Source organism: Euphorbia lathyris, chromosome 3, assembly GCF_963576675.1.
Source record: "Euphorbia lathyris chromosome 3, ddEupLath1.1, whole genome shotgun sequence".
NCBI lineage: Eukaryota > Viridiplantae > Streptophyta > Magnoliopsida > Malpighiales > Euphorbiaceae > Euphorbia > Euphorbia lathyris.
In genome coordinates, this window is record NC_088912.1 from 21,382,821 (window position 1) to 21,410,371 (window position 27,551).

Here is a 27,551-nt window from a genome sequence, read left to right on the forward strand (position 1 = left end):
AGAGGTTATCTACTGTGAACACTGACTACGCCACTTCCTCAGAACTGAAGATGCTTTTTGCTCAGCTGCATACTGAGCAACTCAAGACAAATGAGCAAATGGTGCCCTATAGTCAGTGCTCAGTTGAGCAAATCAGTGAGGCTGTCAGGCTACTTAACCTGAACAAGCAAGAAATGGATACTGATGCGTTGAAGCAGAATGAATTGCTGTCCCTCGCACAACAATCCTTCAACCATATCCGTCATAATAATATTCAACGACATCACTATGACTCAGCACTTCTGAAGACATTCCACCAAGTCTTCGCTGGCCTCTCTGAAGCTCTCATCTGGCAAGCCAACGCTCAAGCCTTCAGTGTAAATATGCTCAGTGCTGCTGATCTTCATATACCAGTAGAAGTCTCAGCTGATGGGGTTGCCATTTTTGATGGCGTGAACGAAAGTGCTGACAAACTAAAAGAGCTTTCACAAGAACTTTCTCGTGCTGTCTTAACAGATGCGTTCAAGCTCCCTAACGTTGACAAAATGGGGGAGAAAGCGCAAGCTGCCAGAGCTCAGCATGAGCGACGTCAGTACGAGCGAAGTCAGGAGCGAAGTCAGTCACAGGGCAAGAAAAAGAAATAGATAGACTATAATGCTTAAGCCACATCTGTGTAACCCATTTTGTCTAGTTTACTTCTTTTGTCTATATACTTGCTGACTTCTCTCAATATATATATCATACTTTATTTCCTGATTTCAATACTGAGTTATGATATATGCTTTTATAGTACTGAGTTACTTTGTATCTTCATCAGCCATACTTAACACTTATAATATTTATTGACTAAATGATATGATGATAACATGTTTGAAATCATACTATGATCTTATGAAACATTCTGATAAAGAACTCATTGAACAATAATTTGCTCAGCGCGTTCTGTATATCTAAAACTTCCGCTTAACACTGAGTAAATAGAATATGTAACATAGCTGACCTACACCTAAAAACTGACCTTAGACTCACTCATTTAAATTCTTAAATGATGCAATTAAAACTAAGTCAGTAGTGCAACCCTTACGGGGGAGTTTGCTGAATGATATAAGGTCAACTATCATGGGGGAGCTCATACTGAATGCCTTGCTGAATAGTTTTGCCGACATCAAAATGGGGGAGTTTGTTGAAATACCTTTCCACATAATTTTGATTTGACAAAATTGTTTAAATATAAATTATAACACATATCCTAAACACACTAAGTTTAAATGCTTTGATTTATTCTACTAATGTGTTTGTTCAATGTTGAGTATAAATGTTATAAGTCATAAGGATTGGAAGGCCCAAGCCCAATACGGAAACCAAGGCCCAAGTTAAACAACTCAGTACACTCGGCCCGCGTATGTCAAGACGCTGCCGTTTTTGTTCAAAACGCAACTCAGCAATCGGAAGGATCTAGAAGACCTTCGGGAACAACTTCAAGATGAAGCTGCTGAGTAGTCTCGACAAAGCGTACAAGACAGCAGCTGGCAAAGGAAAACTTCCAGACAAAGTGTTTCCTCTTTTGGCAAAGTTCAGACGACACAGTATGCTGTCCAGTTGACTTTACCATAAAAGGAGAGACCATCTGCTGTGCTGACCGAGGACAGAAGATACACGATTATGATTGGCCGAGAGCTCTGTGCAAGTCAGGATGACAACGACATATAGCCGTTTCCCTCCAACGGTTATTTCAAAATTCGAAATGACCGAATGACCAGACGTATCTATAAATAGTGCCATCACAAGCTTCACAACATACAGAACTTGATCAAGCCATTACGCTGACCAAATCTCTACAAGTTCTGCAAGCAAGAAGCAAAGCAAATTTCTTACACTACATTTTCATATTTGTGTAAAAGTCTAGAGTGATTGTAAATCGTCTAAAGTGTCTTAGCACATCTTTGTATTAGGACAAAAACACTTATCATTTCTAGAAATAGAAAGGAGAGGCTGAGTACTCGGTTTTAAGTACTCAGCGGAGAGATTAGGATTGAGTAGAAGTATAGAGGAAGGTACTCTTGTCATACTCAATTGCTGATATTGTAAAAGGTTTGAGGCTCTACCTTTAAAGAGCTCAGTAGAGAATTCGAAATCTCGAAAGTGTTCCGGGGACAGGACGTAGGCTTAGAAGAAGCCGAACCTGGATAAATCTGCTGAGTGAAGTATTTCTAAACCTTAACTCCTAATTTATATTGCTTGCTTTAAATAATCAAAACTGACCAAGTAAAGAGGTCAAGTTGAGTTGTGCGCGTTGAACGTCTGAGTTCAGGAATAGACTCCAAGTGTTATCTCCTGACTCAAGCTGAGGAACTGACCTAGTCACCTGTTGACTAAGCCAGTATCTTGCTGTTTACTCAGCACCGCTGTTCAAACCTTTTTCTTTAGAAAAAGAAGTCTGCCTAAATTGCGAAAAAAGTTTAAATAGTTCCTAACCCCCCCTTGGAACTATACTTGCAACTAAACAAGGGACCAACAGTTGTTTGGTTCAAATGAGGTAATAAACTAGACTTGTATATTTAACAATAATTTCTATACAATAATATGTCTATATTAATAAATTAATCACATGTAAATATAAGAATGAAAATCAATTTATTCAACTATTAAAATAAAAAATCAGTGAAACTGAAGAAACAGAAATAAAATAAATCAAAGAAAATGCATAAGTACTTTATTTTAAAAAAGTGATTATTTTAAAATAATTAAAAGTAAATACCAAAATCGAATAATATTATAAAAGAAAAATATTTGTCAAAATTATTTTTTAGGATAAAAAATAAAAACAAATAAGTATAAGGATCAAAAGTGAGATTAGTCTAGAGATAAAAAAATAAATATAAAGATCAAAATAAAAAAGTAAAAATTAGTCCAAAAATATTTTTTGAGAATAAATAATATATAAGTGTAAGGATCAAAAGTGAAATTAATTCAAGGATTAAAAAAGTAAGAATAAATAAATATATGAACCAAAATAAAATTAAAAACAAAATGGAGACTCAAATGAAATTTTATAAGGAGAGTAGATGTTTAAATTAGTGGGAAAGAGGAGAAAGAAAATGGAAAACCTTAGGGGGTTGAGGGGAATGGGATTAGAGGAGTTAGGGGTAAACCCAAAACTAAAAGAGGATAAAGAGAATGATTGAATTGATAAAACAAACACCAACAAAAGAAATGAAACCTCCTCATTCTCTTACCCTTTCCTGAAACCCCGAAACAAACGGCCCCTTAAGTAGTATACTCTAGTACTTACGAGCAGAAATTATCATTATATTATTATTATTATCACTCAGAGTGTTACAAGAATAATTTGTTGAAACATCTTTCTATATGATTTTGATTTGACAAAAGTATTTAAGTTAATCCATGATTAATGGGCAATTAAATTTAAGTGCTTTGGTTTAATTGTACTAATATGTTTGTTCAATGTTGAGTATAATTATAAGTGAACAGAAATAAAAAGTACGACAGAATGAAGTCAGCATGAGGCACAGAAGCTGAGCAAAATACGTCTCAGCATAATAGAAGAATAGTCATCTTCAGAAACAAACGATTGAAGATGAAGCTGACCAAAGAAGCTGAGTGGAACACAACTCAGCATAATAGAAGAAAAGTCTTCTTCAGAACAAATGCTTGAAGACGAAGCTGGCCGAAGAAGCTGAGTAGAATTTGACTCAGCATCGCCAGAGACAAAGATCTAAGGCAACGTCAATGAAGTCAAGCTGAGTGTTCATCAGGACAGCGCGAATGATCCGTTTGCTAAAAGACAAGATTCGACAACTGTCTGCACCAATACAGAAGCTTTGGAATTACGCACGGAGACAGTTTCGAGACGCATGGGTCAACTGGCCGTTGGCTAAAAGATGAAACTGGCGCTAGAAGACGAACCTGGCGGAAGAAGACAAGCTTGACGCCTGCTAAATTCAGACGACAGGATTGGCCTGCAACATCTGTATGCTGACCAGTGAATGACGCAAGGAGCCGTTTGAATTCAACGGATACATCCGAATTCAAATGATTGAGGCATCAGAAATTCACTATAAAAGGACAAGTCCAACTCTTGGATCCTTTGCCGAAGTACAAAAAGAAAAGAGCATACAGACAAAGCACATTCAAACAAGAAAAGAAAATCTTACACCAAATTTCTATCTCTGTGTAAAAGCTAGATTGAATTTGTATTCATCTAAAGTGTTCTTCATCTAGAAAGAACAAGTTTGTATCAATTGTAAAAATTGAGAGAGTGGTGCTGAGTATTCGGTTTTAGTACTCAGCGGTAGAGAAAATCTAAGTGTTCGGTTATAGCGCTTAGTGGAGTTGAGTAGACGAATAGAGGAAGGTACTCTTGCATATTCAACTGCCTTGTAAACGGTTTGTGCTCTACCTGTAAAGAGATCAATATTGGATTGAAAAAGCCCGGAAGGATTCTGAGGACTGGACGTAGGCGGTGAGGCCGAACCAGGATAAATCTGCTGAGTAATTTCTAAACCTTTTTCTCAATATATATATATATATGTATGTGTTGCTTGCTTAAATTACTCAAGATATAAATTGTATAAGTTGACACTGAGTAATCAGAGTGCTGAGTTGGAAGCTGACCTAAGTGTTAATTCCCAACTCGCAAGTAAAACGGTTCTAGTCAGCCTCTGACTAAAGCTGTCTTACATCTCCCTCACCCGTGCTGACCAAAACTGAGTTAAGTAATTTAAAGAATTGATTAAGTCAACATTATTAAACGAAAAAGTTACATTAGTTCCTAACCCCCCCTTGGAACTAATTACACGGGACCAACATAATTAAGTGTTTTAATACCATTAAAATTCGTAAAACAGTCTCTAATAGTAATACAGGGATGACAACGGGTACCGTATCCATGGATATCCGACATTAGATTTGGGCATGGGCTGGGCTCGGATCGGGTCTGTTGGGCTTTTAATAAAACCTGGCGAGCCCAAGCCTAGCCCAGTCCGCAATAAATTGAATCGGGCTTGGATCGGGTCTAAAATATGAATCCCAAACTTGTCCATCCAAGCCCATCTGCATATTAAAAAAAATACAATTAAAATGTCACACCAACTTTTCTTAATAATAAAAAAAATAGTACACACAACTCAATACTTAATAAGTTTGGAAAAATTCTAATAAACTAATTGTCTATCGAAACATCAAATCCAAAATAAATTACAACATAAAAAATATAATTAATTTATATTTATAAATTATAATATATATATATATATATCGGGCCGGGTCGGTCCGATGGAAAATTCATATAGCTCAAACTCGTCCAATTTTTGACGGGCTTATATAGACTTGGGCCGAACCGGCCCAGACACCAATTTTATATGTCCAAACCCGACTAAATGGGTTTGGACCTGAGCAAGCCGACGTGCTCGCCGGCCCATGTGCAAGTCTACTAACAATATCAAATCTCAAAATTCGAAGTGGCTTTCAAAATTATGAAAGATAAGAATTTCAAAGGGAAGTAATCGTTAAGCAATTCACCAAATTCTGAGTTAAAAAAAAATTTATTGCGAAAAAGTTTACTCTCTTTTTAGGATATGGTATTGGCAGGCCCGTCCCTGAGTATGGGCAAGAGGGGCGTCTGCCCATGGCCCAAAGATGAGAGAGGGCCCAATTATAATAATATATAATTCTAAGGCTTTTAAAATATACTTAAATTAAAAAAAAAATGTACTTTGATTAAAAACATTATCATCAAATTCTTTCCAAATTAAAAATGTTGGCATTAGATTAAATTAAAAAAAAATATACTTGATTAAAAATATGGGCATCAGTTACCAAATTTTCTAATTTACCTCAAATTCTTTTCAAATTTCCTAAACAAAATATTGGACATCAATTCCCTAATTTATCTCAAAATTTTTCCATAATTATCTCTCTCCCCCATCAATCCTAATAAAATTTCTAATTTATCTTTCCCTTTTTTAATTACACACCAATCCCAAAGAATATTGAACGATAATATTATCCTTCATCTTCAGTTCATCTTCAATTCATCAATTACATAGTCAATTTTGTTCTCTTATCATCTCATTGTGAAACTTCCAATTGCTAATAGTCTTTTTTTTTTCTTTTTGAAAAACTCTATCAGTTTCTGATTTACTTGGTCTTTAGAGAAAATTTAGGAGAAACGCATCAAAATCTTCCAATTTCAAAAACTTAGCCCCTAAAGCCCGTTAAGTGAGTTAATTTTCAAATTTGGTTTTTCATTTTTCTGTTATCATGCTTTGTATAAAATCTATTAGAACAATTTCATAATTTATTAAATTTGAGAATTTTGCATCTAGAAATGCTTATAGACATCATTTTATATAAGAAATTTGGTACTTAAAGCAATATAAAATATTTTTTCATATGAAATGTTTTTATTAGATCGTGTAACAAAAAAATATCATTTTTAAATAATATTCTTTTATACAATTGACTTTTCAACTTTATTTTTTACTTGTACTTAGTTATTAGGTCCCACTTGATAACTCGCCTCTGGGCCTCTAAACTCTCAGGATCGGCCCTGGGTATTGGGATATTAGGTGTCATATTTCAAAAAAAAAAAAAAAATGAAAAATATACATGAATAAAAAGAATGCAAAAATTCTTAGTTGACAATCCATAAATATGGAAAACGCGGTATGGAAGTCTGATGTATTAAAACGACAGTCTCTTCTGTCATTTTGTATAACATGTGAGTAGTGTTGCGATTAGTAGTTCACGTTTGTTGAGTTTCGCCACGTGTCCCATTCTAATTCACTTCTCAATGAAAATGATTTTCGTTTGTTTTTCTATTGGAATTTACCAATATTTAATATATTTTTTTTTATAAAAACACTTATATCTTTAATATAAGTAAGTACAACAACAAAAACTTAAGAAATAAAACCTTACAAGAACTATAAAGGCACTAAAACGACTAAAATTAATATAAAAGATTAACGAAGGAAAGAAATTTTTTATAAAGAGTAATAAAAATCATAAAATGTACAAATAATACAAAAGAACTATAAATTATATATATTTTTCATAAATTCAGATCCGTAAAAAAACAGATACAATCAAAATTTCATCATTTAGTTTCTTTTGAATATTTGGATCTGTATTATTTTTTTTTCCAAACCCTCGACCGTTTGGTCATAGAGGCTCTGATACCATGTCATGGAACTGATTGAACTAAAAGCTCGAACTTGTAATTAAGACTCAATTATATATCTTATATTAATCTTCGACAGATGGAAGGAGAAAGAAAAAATTGAAACTTCTGTGTTCTTTCTTCAATTTTGAGCGGTAGAAGAGAAAGAAAAAAAAAAGTTTCATGATATACTAAGCATATATTTAAATTGAAATAATTTATATTTTTAATATAAGATTTTATGTTTTAGAATTGAGTTGCTTATTTTGTTGGATAATTCTAGTATAAAATCAGTCTAATAAAAGGGTGTGCACGAGAGTGAGACAGTGACATAAAGGCAGGCAGGCTAGCATTTCAATACAATATAATTCATTCTTTGAATTCTTTGTTTGTCTCAAAAGTTTATATATTTCATTCTATAAATTATTTAATTTAATTCAATTCAATTTATACGAGTCAAGAACGGATCTTATTATTTAAAAGTAAATAGATACTGTATAAATTACTTTTAAAATTTGAACTAATTGGCTCCTCAAATTCATGGAGAAAAAAAAAAGATTAAATTATACTTCTATGGAATGGGAAATTTTGATTTTTCGAATTAAATTATTGTGGATAAATAATGTATTTTAATAGGAAAACACAAATTTATCAGGGATTAGAAATCAACAAAGTAATTCTTCGTGATCTATCAAATACGCAAACTTTTCCATTTAATGATTTATTTTGAAGAGGTAACTCTTTATTCTTTATTATTATTATTATTATTATTATTATTATTTTTGTATATGTTCATATATTTTATCTGATATCTTTATTTGTTTGAATTGTATCTGCATTCTATTATTGTTTCATTTATACATTTTTCGGATTTAAATGATGGAACAGTTTGTCCTTTACTGTTTTAAATTCTTGAAGTAAAACGACATAGTTTTAACTTAGGACATTAAAAAAAAACAGAGATGGGCGCTCAGCCACCCCCATCTTCTTCTTCTTCTTCAAAGAACTGTCATGGCTAGAGGAGCTCCTAGCCATGGCAGCTTGGGGAGGAGCTACCGGAACCATCCCTCTTAAGGGTGTTCCGACGGGCCGAAAAGTCGGCCGACCCTCCGTGACCCCCTCTGTCTCCGTCCCTGGACACAGGGCAACATTTATCTAAAAATAAAGGTGAAAACGTTGACCAAGTGGTATATGCAAGGATTATAGGCATTCTGATGTATCTTATCAGTTGCACAAGACTTGATATCACTTTTACTGTCATTAGTTTAAGTAGATACGCAAGTAATCCAAGGTAGAACCATTGGAAATCTATTGTAAGAATACTCAGATATTTACAATACACTCATGATTATGGACTGCACTATACGAGAGATCGTGATGTATTAGAATGATACTTTGATATTAAAAATTTCAAATGCATAAGTGGATACTTTGATAATCATAACCAGATCCGCCATAAAGTCTGAGTTTTTTTTTTATCACTGGATAAAACTAGAGAAGAAGTCGAGTGGCTACAAAAATTATTAGAGGATATTCATAAATGGCCAAAGCATGTGCATACATTTTGATAATCAAGCACTGATTAACAGCGCGCAAAACGCGATGTATAACACTAAGAATTGACAAATGTGTTATCGACATAACACCATTTAGGAAATGAATCTCAATAAGTGTCGTCTCTATTGATTTCAAAAGATCAAAGGACAATATTGTGGATCTGCTAACTAAAAAGTTAAACTGATATCAAGTTGAAAAGACATCAAGAGGAATGAGACAGAACTCATTAGAATTTAAGATTTTATGAGAGAAAGAGAGAGAATTGTAGTTAAACTGTGAACACGTCTCCCATTTGATTAATTTATTGTTTAGTCTTCCCTTTTAAGTTTATAATTTTATCGCATTAATTTTAATTGGATTTGATATAATTTTATCCGATAACATTTTATAAGTATAAAATTTTATCAAATGAATTTTCAGATTTATTTTTTGAGATGTTAGAATTGATGATTTTCAAGTTGAGCTTATAAATTTCGGATTAAAATCAATACAAATCATTTCTCTCAACTCTTCTACATCACTACAAAAGTGAGAAAATCATAACATGTGAATTTAAAGAAAATTTACCTTAATTAATTAGATTAGAGAAATAATAAGTGATCACATTTATAATTAAATAATTATAGATGAAAAGCATATTTAGTTAATTTATTTTGATTATATATTCTGAGGACCCACACGGTTTAATTTACTGTGAACAAAATTCGTTAGCAGAAAATCAATAATTGAGTGAGTTACAGTTAGTTAATTGAAGAATAATTTTGTGATATGATATGGACACCATTCCTACACTTAACCTTATTTCTTTTTACACTAGCATTTTGGTCGCTTGACACCCTTCCATGAGCTGTTCTTCAAATTTATATTTTTTTAAAATAAAACTTCGTTAAATTAAATCTGAAACTAGTACGTTGATAAGAAAAAAAAAGTGGGTATTTTTACAGTCCACGAATAGATATAAAAACTCTCGTCTTAGCTAAGCAATGAGTTGAAGAATATGTTGAACACTTGGCATAAGAGATTGACATGTTATTTAACTCTTTAATGAAATTGACACATTCCTGAACCACATGGGCCAAATATAATAAAAAATGAGCCAATTTATTGATAGCTTGAACAAGTGAATGATAATCCGATTGAACTATCACATTACTTAGACCTGACAATTTAATCTATGATAGTACTTCCCGAATCGTTATTGCTGCTGCCACATTATCCTCTGGAACCCTGAACCAAGACGTTATCTCTTCATTTGCAAATAGAGAAATAACCAAAATATTATTACAATCCTCGCAGACCTCCATCCTTCATTGTTTTTGGACAGAGATAACTACTCATTCCATTTGCAAAATTGCCTCTTGAATTCCTTCCTGAATTGAATCCCATTGATAGTATAACTTTCATATTTACTACCCCTCATATTACGCTTTTAATTGAGCGGTTACTGCCATCATCATTATCAATTAGGCTTTTAATTGACCAATTACTACCAGTACAATTATCAGCTACGCTTTTAATTGAGTAGTTACTGTCATCATAATTATCAGTAATGCTTTTAATTGAGCATTTACTGGCAACATAATTATCATTTACCTTGACTGTCTTGACCAGAGTAGATCCGTCCACCACCATCGGGGAACTACTGCCACCACCTCTGACACTTGCATTATTGACAAGCCAGCAAACGGGTTAAGTTGGGGTGGATTAGACTAGCCCAATCCGAACTTGATATAAAGGCGAGTTGAGCTAAGTTTGAACAAGGTAATTAGGTGTTAAGTCCCGTTAAACTCAGCTCGAGCAGGTATACTCCTGTCAAATAAACACACTTGAAAAGTTTTGAGCCACGGGTTCTATCTAATTTTGCAAAATCATGGGTTCTAATTTTGCAAAAAGCACATATTGCAAAACAAAGGCTTAAAACACTTTTTGACCCCTGACCTATTCAAAATTTATACATTTGGCTCCTGATCTATTATTTGGTCATATTTGGCCCATGACCTATCAAATTAGATAAAATTCAACCCATATTGAATGAAAAATTAACTTTGTTGGAAAATTAATAGCAGTCACCAATACAAAAACGACACATGACACATAAATAAAATTAATTTTCAACTGGAGATGGCAACAGTAACTATTTTACACAGTAAACAAATCTTAAAAACCTTTTCTAGTGTTCCGATAGAGTGAAAATTAATTTTATTTATGTGACATGTGTTATTTTTGTATTGGTTACTGCCGTTAATTTTCTAACAAAGTTAATTTTTCATTTAATATGGGTTAGATTTTATCCAATTTGATAGGTCATGGGCCAAATATGACCAAATAATAGGTCAGGAGCCAAATACACAAATTTTAGATAGATCAGGAATCAAAAAGTGCTTTAACCCCAAAACAAATTGAGGAAGGCTATACACGATAAGAATTATAACGGGCCTGAGCCCTAACTTGAATACCTCCTATAATTGGACTATTGTCCACCAGTTGAAATTTTTTTATAAAGTTTGAAAATTTACATAGAATTCATTTTTAAAAAATCATCTACAATTCTATTAAATAATATTTTTAATTATATCTAAGTAAAAATATATTATTTTCAATATATTTTAGGTTATTTATAAATTAGAGATATATTTTTTTTAAGATTTAGAATTTATAAATTAAAATATAAAATTCTCAAATTAGGATATAAAATCATGTTTTATTTGTGAGAGGAAATTACGTATAAAATCAAATTTGAAATTTTTATTAGACTTTTGTCAAGTATACAGTTTTTTTTTTTTTGAGTTTGAAAAAAATAAAAAACTACCACTTTTCAGGTTTGAAAACGTGATAAGCCACAATTTAAAAAAAAAACATATGCTAAAACCATTTTTATTATTCAACTACTTGACATTTTAAGAAATTCTTTATAAATATAAGATAATTGTAAATAGTTGGATTGATAATGACTAATATGTAACTTACCCTATTTATGATATATAGAATATAATAACATATTCAAATGTTTTTTTCACATGTAAAGTCCAAATCATGTGTCGGATCAATCAAGTGATGATCTATTTGTTGATGGAATGGTACATAATGATGTATGAGGTAATTATAACGCGTATAATGTTGTTGGAGATATGCACATCATATATCTTCATGTGTTATATGATCACCAAATGAATCACTACTTGATTGATCTGAGACATGGTTTGAACGTATATTGTCTTGCGGGGGTTATTGGTCTCAACATTCTCTTCCTCACAACATCGCGGGATTTGTGTACTATTGTTCGTGGTATAAATTCAACATACAGTGAAATCACATAAGTCAGATTCTTCCAGCAATACTTTAAGAAACATCATACATCATTACGATCTACAATAGACAATGTTTTGAAAACCGGACCGGACGTTGAACCGGTGAGACAACTGGTTCAAGGTTCAATAGGTTCAACCGGAATGGTTCAACCGGATAAAAAAATAAATAAATATATATATAAAAATAAAATGATGTTTCATTGAACATAAAATTAAAAATTTCATACATATAATAAACAATTCTTAAGTTAACATATTAATTAAAAATTAAAAATTCATACAGATAATATAAAAATTCACACATCAACCAATCCTTAATTTAACACATTAATTAAAAATTCACACATCTAAAATCAAACCCATAGTTTAACACAATATTAAGATTAAAATTAAATTAATTAACACCAATTATTAAAGAGGTTGTTCTCTACCTAATTTTTAAATTTTTCCCTTAATTCAATATGTTTTTTAAAAAATGGCAAAAAACCAGGGTCAATCCGGTTCACTGGTTCAACACCGGTTCGCGGTTCAACCCCGGTTTGATGCGGTTTAATATAGTTGAACCTGTATAGCTAAAACCGGACCGGACACTTGACTGGTTCGCGGTTCGACCGGTTCGACTGGCCGGTCCGGTCCGGTTTTCAAAACACTGACAATAGATACTACGTTTCCAAGATCATTGTTTGGACCGCCTTTTGTTTTCATGGACATACGTAGGTTAAATGGGCTTGAATCAACACGTATAGAAGTATAAATTCTCTCTTTTAACCTCTCAAACTTGATTTTTTTTAAACCCGGAGCAACTTCCATTCACCACCCACATATGTCATGGTACTTGCAACTTTTTTTCATTAGTCTTTCCACGAGATCAAACAAATAACAAACTCTGTGGACACACGTATGTCAAATGAGATTGAATCAACACGTACAAAAGTATAAATTCTCTCTTTTAACCTCTCCAACTTGATTTTTGTTGAAACCCGGAGCAACTTCGATTCACCACCCACGCATGTCATGATATTTGCAACTTTTTCCATTAGCCTTTTCACGAGATCAAACAAATAACAAACTCTGCAAACATACTTCTACTGAAATGAACAAAATGCATTGTTAAATTCCTATGAGAATTATATCATTTTAAACAAAGACATAGAATAGATAGTTCACAATTGTGAAATTGAGTGAAATTCATTGAAATTAACTCTTCGCATTTTGACGGTCAGTTCGCATTTGAGGAATTGTGAATCGCAATTTTATATATTGAGTCACAATTTATATAAATTGTGAAATAAACTTCGCATTTTGGAAGATTTAGTTCGCATCTTGTCAATTGTGAAACATTAAACTATATAAATTGCGAAATAAACTTCGCATTTTGGGAGATTTAATTCGCATCTTGTTAATTGTGAAACACTAAACTATAGAGTTACTTCGCAATTGGATCGCAATTGATATAAAATACGAATGATGACGACCGACTTTTAAAAATAGTTTAAAATAGAAAAACTATTTAAATTGCAGAAATATCTGCGATCAACCTGGTTGCAACTATAGTTGTCAAATCGAGATTCGACTCGTGAATCGAAATCCACATTTTGTGAATCGTGACTCGTGAATGGAATTAAAAGATTCCGTTCAAATTCATAATACTATAAAAAAAAATATTTACCACTCAAAATGTTATCAAATATTAGTCTAGAAATGCAATTTTAATGTCAAAAAAGAAATCACAACAATCAACCAAGTACTTACAATTGGAATCTAATGCAAACTTAATCAAACTAATTCAACAAATCGGACTCTGTTTAAGTTGATAACTTGCAAAATAATAATCGGACTAGAGGATAGTGGATTCAGTAGTTAGTGTTGTTGAAGTTTTTGATGAGCAGTGATGAAGATCCGACTCGAAATAAAGCTAAATTGAATCATAAGATTCTATTACAATTTAGATTTACCTATAGATTCAGTTCAAAATAGAGTTAATAATCAGTTCGGGAAACTAGTTTTTCTTTTAATAACTCACAAAATACCAAAATTCATTAACTCAAACAAAAGAAAAATACAGGAATCGTTCTAAAACATGTTAATGTTTGTTAAAGTTAGCCTATACAAAAATAATCGAAAAATAGATTAACCGAAACAGAGAGAACATCATGTAGCACGGTTTGATTCTGGTCTCATGCTTCCCTACGCATTTTGACATTAACTGGAGTTTCTCTGTAGGATTGAACTTTCTCAGCTGCTCTGCGAACTGGTCTTCCTAATGAACATCTTGTTTGTGTTTTATTTCTTAGATCACATGTTTCTTCCTTTATAACAGATGAACTTAACACTACTCCATCCACCACGGGCTCTGCGATTTCGATCTCGAATAAGTTCTCTTTAGGCTCGGATTTGAACCTATCTGATTGTCTTCTTAAACATCGCCTGTACAGATTACAACAACAAAATCTTCAATTGCAGCTAGGAATGCAGATACTAAAAATTGTATAGGCAGACAGTGGCGGATATAGGATTCACTGACAAGAGGTGCTTCGTTGTCTATGGATGCTTAATTGGAATTTTTTTGGTGTTGATCATAAAAAAAAAATTATAACTCTACAGTTTCAATCAAGTTTCCAGCGACTAATGGATACTCAAGCTCTCTCCCGACCTCCTAAATCCCTCCCAGCATCTTGGAGACAATTCCAATAAAATTGGAACGAAGGTTCTTTCTACAGTCATGGTCTTCAACTATCAAAGATAGAACGGAATTATCACAACTTTTTATTCCATAACGAGAACCTTTATCATTTGACTTTTGTTTCTTCTATTGTCCTTTTGATCATAAACTAGCAAGAGGCCACGTGGTATCATGTCAACTATTTTTAATCACGTGGGAAATTCAAAAATAAAAGAAACGACAAAAATTAATTATCTTTCTTGCATCCCTAATCCTGGTGTCTAAAGAGAGTGTTGTGACTTGAGATCCAAGTGACATCTCCGGCAAATGGGTTTATGTCAATAAAAAAGGACAACATAAGAAACAAAAGTCAAACAGCGAGTTTCTCGTTAAAGTGTTATGGCGATCACCATGAAGTCGGGAATGGGAATCCCACAGGGCGGGGAGTGCATTTTTTTATCCCTGTACCCGTACCTGTCTCAACTTCGGGGATAATATATTCCCCATCCCATCATATGGGGTACTTTTTCGGGATTTCCTGTCCCCAACAGAGACGGGGAATCCCTGCCCCATCGACAACTCTACTTTGGACTCACCTTTTGTTTTCAAGCTTTTCTTTTTCTACACCATGTCTGGATGTAGTAGAAGGCCCCATAGCTGCAAGTAATTTGAAAGTGATCAGCAACCATTAACAAGAAGAAATGAAGCGGAGTTTCCGTGCAACATAGATGAAAGGTAAAAACTGATTACATTGACTTCTTGTAATTCTTCTTCTGATGCGATCAGTTTTGTTATCTACTGCATTCTTCTTATCCCCTTCCTTCAAATCAATAAGAATGACATTTCAATTGAATAAGGAGCAGAAGAAACTATATAATAACTAAAAGAAGAAGATCAAATTCAATTAAAGACTCACCTGGGAACCATTGATTTCATCCTTGATCTCTGTTTTTCCCTGCATAACATGACTAACTGATTTCAGTTGATGTAGATTTAACATTCACCTCATATCACTTGCTTGAATTCTTAGTATCATATCGCCTCTCAACCAGAGCAATTTAACTCCCGGTAATGGTTACTGAAGTTTTGGGTCTATTTCACAAATTGAATTTCATTTCTTTAATAAAATCACTCACTTTGTATTTCATATAAAGTCATTCCGATTAAATTGTGTATAAAAACTCATTGGAATATCGATGTGATATGAAAAAAAAAAGCATTTGATTATGTGCCAACTATACATCATGTCAGACAAATCTGACTATGTTGCTTAATTGGCATACAATCAGTTCAATTGACTTGTGTATCAAGTCAATATTCCGGTGAGTTTTATATATAAAATTGTTGGAATGATTTTATTAAAATAAAATAAAATTTAGTGAAGTTTATGAAATATGAGCGTGAGTAACGCGTCGCTACAATTTACTAATTTAACACCTATCGTTCAAATGGATACAATTTTGTGATAATCAATCAAATAATGGAACCACAAACTAACCTTTGACATTGAATACTTTGCTTTAAGTAATGCATCCTTGCATACAAGTTCATGTTGTAGTGCTTTCACCTAAAACATAAACCAATTTCTCGAGTTACTCTAAAAGTAATAGTAGGGTATGTTAATTTCTGACACGACAACAACATTTATAAAAACAATTAATATGGTACTAAGCAAAGAGTTTGAATGAGGAAACAAGACTTGCCCTTTCTCTTCCTAAATTGAGCTCCTGCAATCAATGTTGAGCACAATTAGTCACTACTAAATAATGTATTTTTCAATATTATTGCACAAGAGAATAAAAAAAACAACTGACTGCTAACATCTGGCTGTTTGATTGAGCAAGACTCCAGTTCTGTAGCTGCAATTTCTGATAATGCAATCTCAGATTCCTCAGTTGATTATCACTTATTGCTATGACTTTACTGTTAATTATAGATTAAGAAAATACAAATCCCTCCAAAATGAGGGATAAATAGTTTGATTATAGGTTATGTTCCTTTCTGAAACATAACCAACATAACCTAAATCAAATTTAAAGAAACATAAATGAAATGAAAATGCTTTCTTTAAATTTGATAAACTCCATAATCTTCAAAGGATACTCTCTGTCTTCTACAAGCTTCATCAGTGAGGCTTTTTCCTGTTTCACCCAAAAGATAGAAGCACAAAAAAAAAAACACAAATTCAAACATAAAAGTTCAGAAATTTAACAAGTAACCCAGTTCAATAAATTATATACCTTAAGAAGCTGGTTGATCATATCTTCTGTCGGATTAGAAATTGGTAATTGATTTTCCTCTTGGCTAATCAATTTGGGTTGAGATTGAGAGTTAGTAATGTCAGAAAGCCTTTTCCTTACTATGCTCCCAAATGAAGATCTCTTCGCCATTCTTTCACCTTTCATCATTATCTAAACCCTAATTGATAATCTCAAAGAAGGAAAAAAGAATTAAAGAAGTTCAAGCTCGGAGAATGAGAAATTCTGCAGAAGTGAAGAACAACCAGCAAAGAAAATGGCAATTGCAGACAAGTGAATGAGATAATTTGGGGATTTTTTTAGGGTTTTCCCTTTCCTGGCTCTGCAGAAATTTGGAAATTTAAAATGAATGAATAACACAAATTTCGATTACTTTAAGATTCAAAATCAAGAGGAATCTGCTAAAGGAATTTTTTTGAGAAATTTGAACATGAAAGGAAGATTTGATTCGAAGAAACTGAGAGTGAGCGGAGGGAAGTGAAAGGAAAGAAAGAAACAGAAAAGAAAAAGGGCGAAAGAGAGAAAGTATAAGGAAAAGAGGTTTGGAGTTAACGGCTTTCCGAAGCTAAAGAACCAACATGCTACCACACCTGATTTTGAATTTCCAAACCTCCCTCCGAGCCTTATTTTGCCTTTTTTTTTCCCTTCTACCGAAATTGGTAGATTTGGCTCCATGTGCTTTGGCTTTTGTCAATATTGTTAATTCCATTCAATTCAATATGTGCATAATAATTACCCATGTTTAGAGGGATAATGATCAACTTTTACCCATGTTTTTAGAGAAGTATAAATTTACTGTAATGGTAAAAGTTTACCTTAATAAATAATTTGAACAAGTTATTTGACTATCATATAAAATATCGATAAATTGAGTCTGTTTTATATAGATTTGCAAATTGTTTATAATTATGTTAATAATATAATAAAAAATTTAATTTTTTTTATTATTACCTTATATGTGACATTCTTAGTTTTTAGTATTTTGATAGGTTCTTTGTAATTTTGTTAGTAACACAGTAAATAATTAAGATAATTAATATTTGAAATGTCGGATGAAACAGTTAAATAACAGGTGATGAGAAGTTGGGATGGATGTGCTCTTAGTGGGATTGGGCTTCTGTGCCTATTTATAGTAAATGTAGTGAGGGATTAAGAGAGAGAAAGTAAAGAGAAGAATCAGAGAGAATAATACATATCCTGGACCATGGACAGAATCTTCCTATTTATATTAATCCCTAGTGAGAGGGGAATGCCCTAAATGTCCCTGAAAGGTCTTATGATCTCCTCGCAGTTATCGCACCCTGCTGACTAAGAGGGGTATTGATTCAACGTATGGGCTGAGTTTGTAGTGTTGGACTGAATTTTTTCTTTGAAGTCGATACCTGAATACCAAGTATGATTTTTAATAATCTATCTTCTATTGTGAGCCTTCCAAAGTGAAACGAGGTTTTAGAAAGCGAATGACATCTATGTTTAGAGTAGATCTGAAACATAATCTATATATCTCATGCTTGCGTGTTATTTGTTAGCAAAAAAATTTGGTCATCCTGCTTATTTAACTAGTTTATAGTTGATGTGTTTATTTTGTTAGCACAATATAGTTATAAGACTATCACGTACATCATCAATCACAGTATAGTATGAGTATCGATCCACATGGAGTTTTGCAGATGTATTTATATTCTATTTAGCTTATGTTTAAGAGATGAAAGTAACCAAGTAATGATTTAAGAGTTTATAGTGAAACCAAACCAAATATACTAAAATCAACAGAAACAACACAGGATAAACGAGATACTATTTGGGTAAATGCACTGGATAGATCTTACACAACAAGGGGAAAGATTTAGCACTACATCTCATAAGGGTATGTTTAAAGCATAAGAGCAAGGCATTTAAAAAGCATTCTTCCCACATGTCCATGGTCGAAGAAGTCCAAGCTATGTCTAAGTCATATCTCTATCAATCTTAAATATTTAACCGATTAACAAGCACATCATCAGATAGTTAATAGATAATCTCTTACTCATATATACAGCTTGTCTATCTCAAAATCAGCATCTCTACCTAATTGTTTAGTCCTCAATAACATACAATATTAATGGCCTATTAATATTTCATTCAGCACAATTTAGGGATGCATAAACAAATAAATACCCTTATACCGAGACATAATGCTTACCTTCCCCCATTGTTAAGATCGATCACATGCTGATTAGTCTACTCGTTCTTCATGATACAAAGATCATAAAGAGCTTATAGACGACACAGCTTCATACCAAGAATAGGAACACAAAGCTTCCGGTCCTCTCCAGAAGAAGGAAATGGAAAATAGCAAATTATATTGAACTAGAAATTGTATCCGAAAATATTGTATATCTACAAAAGACCAAAAATGCCTTATAAATAGCCCTACCCCTTGGTAGGGAAAAAACAAAAACCTTCTCCTTAAGAAAATGAGGGTAAAATTGTATTATCAAAATTCTAAACACCTGCAGTTACAAATAAAATAGCTTTTTTTCACGAAGTGGCACCATTCACAAGCTGCCACCTCATGATCTTCACAGGCTCCTCACTTGTCTCTCGTGCACAATCCGTACAATTTGGACGACTTGCTTCTTACGGCAAGCCCTTCCCTTCATGGATGGATTTATATGGTACAATTGGACCTACAAAACACATTCATTCGATAAGTTTGTATATTCAATCACATTCGACCCAATAATTCAATTAAGCGCATGCTATCTATATGCACAGTTTACATTGCATCAATAGTTCACACGCATATTAATGTTGCACACGCATATTAATGTTGAAAACACCCAATAGTTCACACGCATATTAATGTTGAAAACACCTTGATTACTTTAGCACTTTTTTGTTTGGAATATGAAAATGGGATAAATTACAACATTTCCCCTAATTTAGACTCCACAAGCAAAATCGAAAAATCTAACAGAAACTCTTTTTTTTTTTTTTTTTTGTTAATTTAGATCCATGATTCCTCCATTAATTAATGGAAACGGAAATTGAAACTGCATTCTATTGAATCTACTGTTATCGAGTCAGAAATTGCTTCATTTGCAAAACTTAGTGCTAATATTCCATGGGTTTATACATCCTCAAAATAACATAGGGGTACGTTTTTACTTTATCCCTAGAAAATGGAGTAAGCATGCCATGCAATTTGCAAAATGCAAAAACCAAACCATAAAAATTTGAAACTTTTTGACATCATTCATCACCTGTGCGTCTCAAATGATAAAAATATGATTCAATAGAAGGAAACAAGAGTAAATTGCAAGCCTGTACAAGCTATGTTTGTTCACTGTTTTCCCCAATAAGTACATTCTCAAAAGTCAAAAGCAAGCAACCAACCATTGTGCTCAGTTTTCAAGTCCTTACAACACAGTAACACATAAATAATTAGTAAAAGGCAGGAATACGATCCAGATGTATTATACTACGACGTGGAACTCACAGTGCCTGCAAACCAGCTTCTTTTTATCTTCATCTACACTACATCCCGGAATAGCAAAACCAAGAACAAAAAAAGCCGGAGATTCAAGGCCGGGGAGGCGGGAAAAGGAGGTTACTCTACCTATACTAGTCATTACGTCTTCTATACATATCTAGTGCTAGATGAGTGATTTTACCTCTTCCAACCGCAATCTCCAAGCTTTTCAGCTTCCATTTCTCACGAGTTTTGAGGCTTAGATTCCATTTTTATCCAATCACCCTGCAAATGTAGGAAGTAATGAAGTCAAGCCAAGGCTGATCCCACGATGTCTACTAGCCTAAATTTAGAGGGTACAGCAGGATTCATAGATACACAGCTGCTCTTTTCGGCTACAGTAAAGCATCTATCACATACTATGTTGCACGGAAACTCTTCTTCATTAGCGTTTCTGCGTTTTGTGTCCGTTTCCATTGCAGTTTCTCCTCCGTTTCAATTTCTGTTTTCTAGCAATATTTTAATAGAAATAACGTTTCCCGGTGTGTCCGTTTCAGTTTCTGTTTCCATGCAACATAGATCACATTCACATACTTTCCTCTAGAATTTCACAGAAAGATGCACATCATATATGAATGAAGAACATGGATACATCACAGAAGGGGGTCCAAAATACATACTTGGAATCATTATTTCTTGGAGGAGCTATTGAGAAGATATGAAGCTTCTGTTCGAACCTGAAACATTAAGAAAATCAATAAAAATCATTGCAAGTGCATGAACAAAAGAAAATTTTGATTGAATACCTTGGATGCATAAGGCCTCAAGTCTGTGCTGCTGATTTGGCATGAACAGTTCCGAAGGTAAACACCCCACATTTCATAGATCAGTGGACTATATTCCAAAGACGGATTTGATATGAGCCAATTCTCGGTCAACACCAGGTAAATGTACATGTTGAAAAAGTCGCAACTTTTTTCCTTCACATTAATTGAAATGAGCAAGTTCAGGATCCCTTCTTCATCAGCAGCCTGCAAGGTATGATAAACCATAAACGAAATACAAGATCAAGTTATTGAATGAAGTATAATCTACTTGTACAATTACGAAACTAAATATTTCCAACCAATATGAACAAGTTACTGGTATACATTATCGAAATAACGGAAAAGTAAACCAACCCCGATGCTTGAACAAGAAACTTGCAGATAATGTCAGAAGCAGAGCCACAAAAGAAATTGAAAAGAAAAACAGTACTACGTATTTACTACTTACTATACCCTTCTACAGTTCTAAAAGCATGCAGTAATACAATAAAGAAGAAGGCAACCTTATTATCAAAACAAACAAGCAGAATCTGGTAAGCAACTACACTTCTGAGGTGACGACTACGTGTGCTGCCTCCTGATATACATTCCAAAGCTCGCAAGCAGTTCAAATCCCTAGGGACTCTGCACACAATCAATAATACCAAAAATGCAAGAATGTAAATGGTAATTGGTCAAAGTCAATGTACGAAATATATTACACTACTTAATTCATGTTTAAGAATGTCAGGTTTGCTATTTGTTAGTTTCTTTGGCTAAGGCCACAACTGTAAATATGAATACGAGATTGAATTCAATTGTTTGCAAGCAAGAAATTAACGAACATGCAGATAGCATTCCGTAAATTTCTGGCTCATAAAAAAAGCACACACAAGTGTCATTGCTTGAAACAATTCTAGAATCTTCAATTCAGTGCTGCCTGACAAATCCCTCATATGTAAAGATGCAAGTAAAAAACAGTTGTAATGACAAAATATTCAGGTTTTGGTGTTCATAATTTTGTCCAAACCTTGTAATTTTGACAATTTGGATATGATTTTGAAAACTTTATCCAAATGTTCAGTTGATAGTTATCTAAGCATTATTACATCAACTACAATTCTGATAATCAATTGCTTTCTTCTCAGAGCTTTTCTTTTGTAAAAATATGAAGCATGATATAAGCAAGTAGCATTGCTGAATTACATTTTCATACTTGAACTCTGGACTAATTTTAATTAGATGAAAGAGCAACTACTTGTTGAAATCACGATACAAAAAATACAAAGTTTGGATAAAAATAGCAGAAAAATTCAAAGAATTTAAGTCATTAAGCCAAAGTACATCATAACATCCATCTTTAATTTCACATCATAGGCATTAGGCAGTGCTATTAATATTCAGTAAAATACGATGCCATAAACAGACTGAAAGAATGTATCAATAACCTGCAAGCAAGAGTTTTTGCTATTTCTTCACAACTAGTACTCCATTCCTGATCTGTGAAGTAGCTGACAGCTGATTGCATGCATTCACTCAAAAGTATCAGCAAACCTTGAAGCTGGCGGTCTAACGACATAAACATAACAAACTCAAGCAACTCTTGAGCTTCTGAAGCTGAAAACAAAGAATGCTTGCTCCTGTACATAAAAATAATCCTTAATAACTTTAGAAATAAGTAAAATATAGTGAATGTGAACTAATAAAAAATTACAAGCTTCGGCTTAAAAGTTAACATGTCTAACATTGAGGGAAGCAAATTTTGGGACTCATGTATTTGAAATCAGTCGCATACCTCACATGAAAGCAAGCAGTAGTGAATTTGATCCAGCTTCTTATATTTTCAGGTGGCCCTCCACTATTGGAATCTGAATAGTAAACAGAATTAGTAAGAAAATCACTAAAGAAAGGGAAATATAGAGATACAACAAAAGAATAAATACTTGAATTTCATATGATATGAGCAAAATATTAAGAAGGTAACAGAACTTACCCGTATTTGTTGATTTTATGTGTGATGAACAATTGAATAGATATCCATATGTTGCAAGGGCTCCTTTAAGGTCAGCGTAGCAAGGAAACCACTCGGTACTAACAGACAACTTTTCAGCCTGATCAAACCCCAATCAACAAGGAATGACAGTTAGCTTTGAAATATTTGACAATAGAACTGTGCGCAATCAAAGTCGGTATGAATGAGAATTCACCTGATTCAGAGGTGATAGAATGGTGCACCAGAAGTCACAAGCAGGCATCCTAAGTTCTTCTTTCGTCGAATATAGCACTAGAAAAACCATAGAATGAGAGCATAGAAAACATCATAACAATAAAACGGACTAGGACCACCAGGTACTCACTCAAATTAAAAGTCCATTTCGCTATTGGTTCTTCCACATGCATATGTTTAGAAACCAATCTTAACAGCCAGCCGTTTACCAATAATTCTTCCAGAAAATTTTCTTCGCTTTCAGTAGTGAGTTCAACCAAACTATTCAACTTATCACGCATGAAAGACTGCAGAAGTGACCAGCTTCCAAGTTCAGGAGAAGTAAAAGCTGGCGGGGATTTCTGCAATTACATTGTGAATCCAAAAAAAATGTATATATCATTACTCGAAATGAATCTTTTCAGAATTTCAAAACTGCAAAGTATCAATAATAGCAACGAGTTCCTAAATGAAAATCTGAAGAGAACCTGATTTGCAAAAACCTGTACACCCCATCTACTGATCTCTTCATCACCAGTCATATCTTTCATCTGCACAAAATTTGCTCTAAATCTCAGTAATCTATAAAATGAGAAAATAACAATGTAAAATGAAATAGATAGAGAAAACATATAATACCTGATTGTGGCATTCATTTATTTTTCTTGATAGCATGGCCTCTTTGCGATTGTCAGATTCATCATCATCGGAGTTGTCGTTTTTACGGGCCTTTGCTTGTTTTGACTCCCTCTCAATCATTTTGCTTTTCTCCTTATAGAAGTCAGTCAAAAGATCATCCAAGCCAATAACCTTTTTCCTGGTTCAGATATATACGCCTATATGAAACTCTAAACAAAATCAAAACGAATTAAAGTCCACTTAAGTAACTAAAACCTAAAATCACCCAAAAAAACAAAATCAAATCGTGCTCTACCTAGTCAATTTTTCACATTCCAATCAAGTCCTAGGTTTTGATTCAAAAAGAAGTGAGAACAAAATGGTTTTTATAAAGGAGAGATACTTCTTAAGAAAATGTAGCAATGAATTAGCAAACAACCAATGTTCATCAAATGAAAGCCCTAGCGAGCCAGGTGAACGGTCGAAGAAAAACCCTCGACATGTAAAATGCTGATCATTTAAGTTTGACAATTTATTGCAATTAATACAAAATAAACCCTTCAACGCAGAAACAAGAAGACGAAAAGTGTAACTACACATCTGAGAACTTGGAACGACGAAACAAATGCTGAAATATAAAACAGAGTAAGAAAATAACAAAAATTTCAAATTGAAACAAAGAAAAACCTTTTCTTAGTGACAGGAGCACTAAGAAGTGGGTCTTCTGATTCAAAATCAAGAGGGCCGTCCATGGTCGCCGTCTCTATTTCTCTGATAGTGTGCTCTTCTCTCCGGTGCCACAAAATTTGAGATTGAAGCGCGAAAAAGGATCGCGGTTTTCTACAAAAGAGTTCGAGGATTGCCGGTTCAGTCTAAACTAGGCACGGCAACACCTTATCTTAACTCGTTTATCGGGTAAATTATGCCCAAAATCCTCCAACGTTTCCCTTATTTTCTTTATGGTCTCCAACTTCAAAACCGAGCATAGAAACCCCTGATTTTTCCTTTTACTTTTTCTATGGGGTAATAGGGGATTTGTTAATTAAATGAGTGTAATATATTTATAAAGTTGTTCTTTATGAATATTTTTATTTTTTAAAAAAATTGAAAACTGATTTTTTTTTTTTTGTTAATATTCGCTATAATCTTTTTAGGCGTTGCTATTTACCATACCCATATTGCTAGTTACCGCTTTTTTATTGGACAATTTTGCCTTTTTCATATTTTTCTTTCATAAACTATTAATTGGTTATCTCTCTCAATCAAAACTGAAATTATAAAAAATAATCAGGATACGCGGAACAGTGATCCGGCTCTCTCCGGGAAAGGTTCTTGTGCTCTCCGATGATCGTCTCTGTGCGGGGAGCGGTCCCTGCATATACTCCGACGATCAAGACAGTTAGTCGCTCTAGAGAATTATATATTTTGCTGAAAGAACGAGTTAGATAGTATGTCACCCGATCACATGTCTTGGTTGTATCCTCCTTATTTATAGTGAGTCCATTTGGGCCCTGCTGGGCCTAATTGGCCAGTTGGGCCCTCAATTGATCTTCCGAATCAGGTAGTCCCCCCCCCCCTTCGATCAGGGGTTCCGAGTATTGCATGCGAGGTGTTGTCGGGGAGTTCATAGCATTTTCACCGTCTAGTGTGCAGGGGGAAACTGAAAAAACGCTACTCGCGTTGGTAGACTAGAAAGGAGAGCATCGGGGGTTGGGGTGGCCCTTCAAATTGCCGCATGCGCTCCTAGTTTTTTGATGCGAAAATTAATTGCCCCTTCATTAATGTTTCTACATGCGCCGTAAAGTGTCGTTGGAAACCGTGCTCTACCGGCGCCTCCGTTTGAGATATAAATAGGGGAAAAAAGGTTCTATCCTTTCTTTACAAAGTCGCATATGTTGTGTTTTGTTCGCCTATTTCGTTCCTTGGACTTTTTGCTTCCCTTGTCGTCATTGTAATCTGTGCTCCGCTCTCTGTCAGAAATTACCAAACGCCGGGCTTGTCTGTTCGTGGCGCTCATCTGAGGGTGGTTTATCCTCGTTGTCTAGACGGTGTTTGAGGTCAATCTTGCCTCTTCCTCATTTTTTCTGTTTCGCTATTTCATTTGTTTATCTTGGGAGGGATAGTATGTTAGAGGGTTCTTCGCGGGGAGCCCTAAGACGACTGCCGCCAGTGACATCGGGCGACTTCACGCTACGTGACGCCTCTCGAACGTGATCTGTAAAACGAAAAAGGTGAGTGGCGACGGAGGAGGAGGGCGGTGTCTCTGTTGGAAAGAAAAGAAAAACCGTCGTGGTGCGCGCGCCACCCAGTGTTGAGCGACCGTCAAGAGGAGCCACCGCTGGTATCCTTGAAGTAATTGTGGTTGTACCGGAGGGAGTGATTACCGAAGAGCGACCTTTGGCCTTGATTTACGAAGAAATGCATGAAAGAGTGTGGACGCGGTCGCCAGGTGTGACAAGTGTGGACGGGAAACGCTTTGAGGGGAGGCACCGCCCGAAGAGGCCGGAATCCTTTTCGGTGGACGACGCCTATAGCATCATTGTGTCTGTGGACTTAGCCGCTATTTCTGCAGTGTACCGACTAGGGCAGCCGTATGAGTTGGTTGCATTGGATGAAGATGATCGTGCTCATCATGTTGGTGGGGCAAACAAGCTGGTAGTATACGAGGAGCAGTTGGAGTCAGGGATGCGGCTGCCTCTTCTTCCCTTCTTCATGGAGGTATTAAAAGAGTATGACTTGTGCCCTGGTCAGATTCATCCAAACGGGTGGAGGATGATGGTGGCGTTTTACTCGTTATGCCGGTCGGCTGGATATCGAGCTACCGGGCTGGTGTTTCTAGAATTCTTTCGACCGAATAAGGGACCCCGCTCCTAACATGTGACCTTCTCGCATCAAAAGTTTAAGGTACTCGGCGGGCTGAAGGATAAGATTCCCGAGTATAGGCATCGGTACTTTCTGGTGCGGAAGTTGGATGGCGACTTCCCTTTCCGCGTGACATGGAATGAGGATCCTATAGATTCTGCTAGGTGGCTAAAAACGCGACCGATGTTGCCATCGGAAGAGCATATCATAAAGTATTTAAAGGGGTTGCCGACGAACAAAGAACGTAAGAAGGATGTGGACGAGCTCGTTGGTCATTTCCTTATCGCTGGATATTACATCTGGAAACAGTGGCGAATGGCCCAGTTATCTGGCTGGTCGCAGGTGGATTTTGAGAAGTGGAAACGTGGGTATAACTTTTCAGCCGGAGAACTAGCGGAGTTGGAGGCGATAACTGTAAACATTGCCATTGTAGGTGAGGGGTCCGGGTTGTGAGCTTTGTTTTGCAGTTTTTACGTGTGTTTGATTGAAATATATTGATCATGGTGTTACTGATGCAGGTCCAGGTGATCCTCGTGTTAGTATGGATTTCGATCCGAATGAGTTCGGTGTTGGCCTCGACACTATGGAGGAAGCATTTGCTGGTGCATCCGGATCCCTGGCCTCGTTTTCTTCGCTTGAAGATACGAACCAAGTGGTT

At 34.6% G+C, this 27,551-nt stretch overlaps 2 protein-coding genes across 4 annotated transcripts; both read right to left on the minus strand.

The window, feature by feature from the left end:
- Positions 1-14,024: 14,024 nt before the first annotated feature.
- Positions 14,025-17,446, minus strand: LOC136223402 (SHUGOSHIN 2). The gene is made up of 9 exons (XM_066011366.1): positions 16,930-17,446; positions 16,793-16,830; positions 16,504-16,612; positions 16,393-16,416; positions 16,188-16,256; positions 15,606-15,644; positions 15,440-15,509; positions 15,286-15,346; positions 14,025-14,454 (listed from the first exon to the last, which is right to left on the minus strand). The coding sequence occupies exons 1-9, from the start codon at positions 17,095-17,097 to the stop codon at positions 14,205-14,207; spliced, it is 828 nt and encodes a 275-aa protein (XP_065867438.1). The 5' UTR covers positions 17,098-17,446; the 3' UTR covers positions 14,025-14,204.
- A 1,884-nt stretch (positions 17,447-19,330) lies between these two features.
- Positions 19,331-24,907, minus strand: LOC136224789 (uncharacterized). Of its 3 annotated transcripts, XR_010686615.1 has the most exons (13): positions 24,719-24,906; positions 24,053-24,230; positions 23,902-23,964; positions 23,565-23,775; positions 23,415-23,491; positions 23,201-23,318; positions 23,003-23,075; positions 22,656-22,847; positions 21,732-21,852; positions 21,208-21,432; positions 21,082-21,138; positions 20,604-20,686; positions 19,331-19,616 (listed from the first exon to the last, which is right to left on the minus strand). XR_010686615.1 is itself a non-coding variant. In XM_066013209.1 (12 exons), the coding sequence occupies exons 1-11, from the start codon at positions 24,781-24,783 to the stop codon at positions 21,091-21,093; spliced, it is 1,371 nt and encodes a 456-aa protein (XP_065869281.1). In that variant the 5' UTR covers positions 24,784-24,906; the 3' UTR covers positions 20,207-20,686; positions 21,082-21,090. The 3 variants fall into 3 exon arrangements, 2 of the variants coding, with proteins under 2 accessions (XP_065869281.1, XP_065869282.1); XM_066013209.1 differs by lacking the exon at positions 19,331-19,616 and having other exon boundaries at positions 20,207-20,686; XM_066013210.1 differs by lacking the exons at positions 19,331-19,616; positions 20,604-20,686 and adding an exon at positions 20,693-20,961 and having other exon boundaries at positions 24,719-24,907.
- Between the last annotated feature and the right edge of the window lie 2,644 nt (positions 24,908-27,551).

Excerpts from the sequence above, each read along its gene's own strand:
- LOC136223402 (XM_066011366.1), bottom strand. The coding sequence starts at position 17,097 with ATGATGAAAGGTGAAAGAATGGCGAAGAGATCTTCATTTGGGAGCATA. Across the intron at positions 16,831-16,929 it reads TGATCAACCAGCTTCTTAAG|GAAAAAGCCTCACTGATGAA; the intron begins GTATATAATTTA and ends TGGGTGAAACAG. Across the intron at positions 15,645-16,187 it reads CAAAGTATTCAATGTCAAAG|GGAAAAACAGAGATCAAGGA; the intron begins GTTAGTTTGTGG and ends CATGTTATGCAG.
- LOC136224789 (XM_066013209.1), bottom strand. The coding sequence starts at position 24,783 with ATGGACGGCCCTCTTGATTTTGAATCAGAAGACCCACTTCTTAGTGCT. Across the intron at positions 23,319-23,414 it reads TTCTATCACCTCTGAATCAG|GCTGAAAAGTTGTCTGTTAG; the intron begins GTGAATTCTCAT and ends GGGTTTGATCAG. Across the intron at positions 21,139-21,207 it reads TGAGGCCTTATGCATCCAAG|GTTCGAACAGAAGCTTCATA; the intron begins GTATTCAATCAA and ends TTAATGTTTCAG.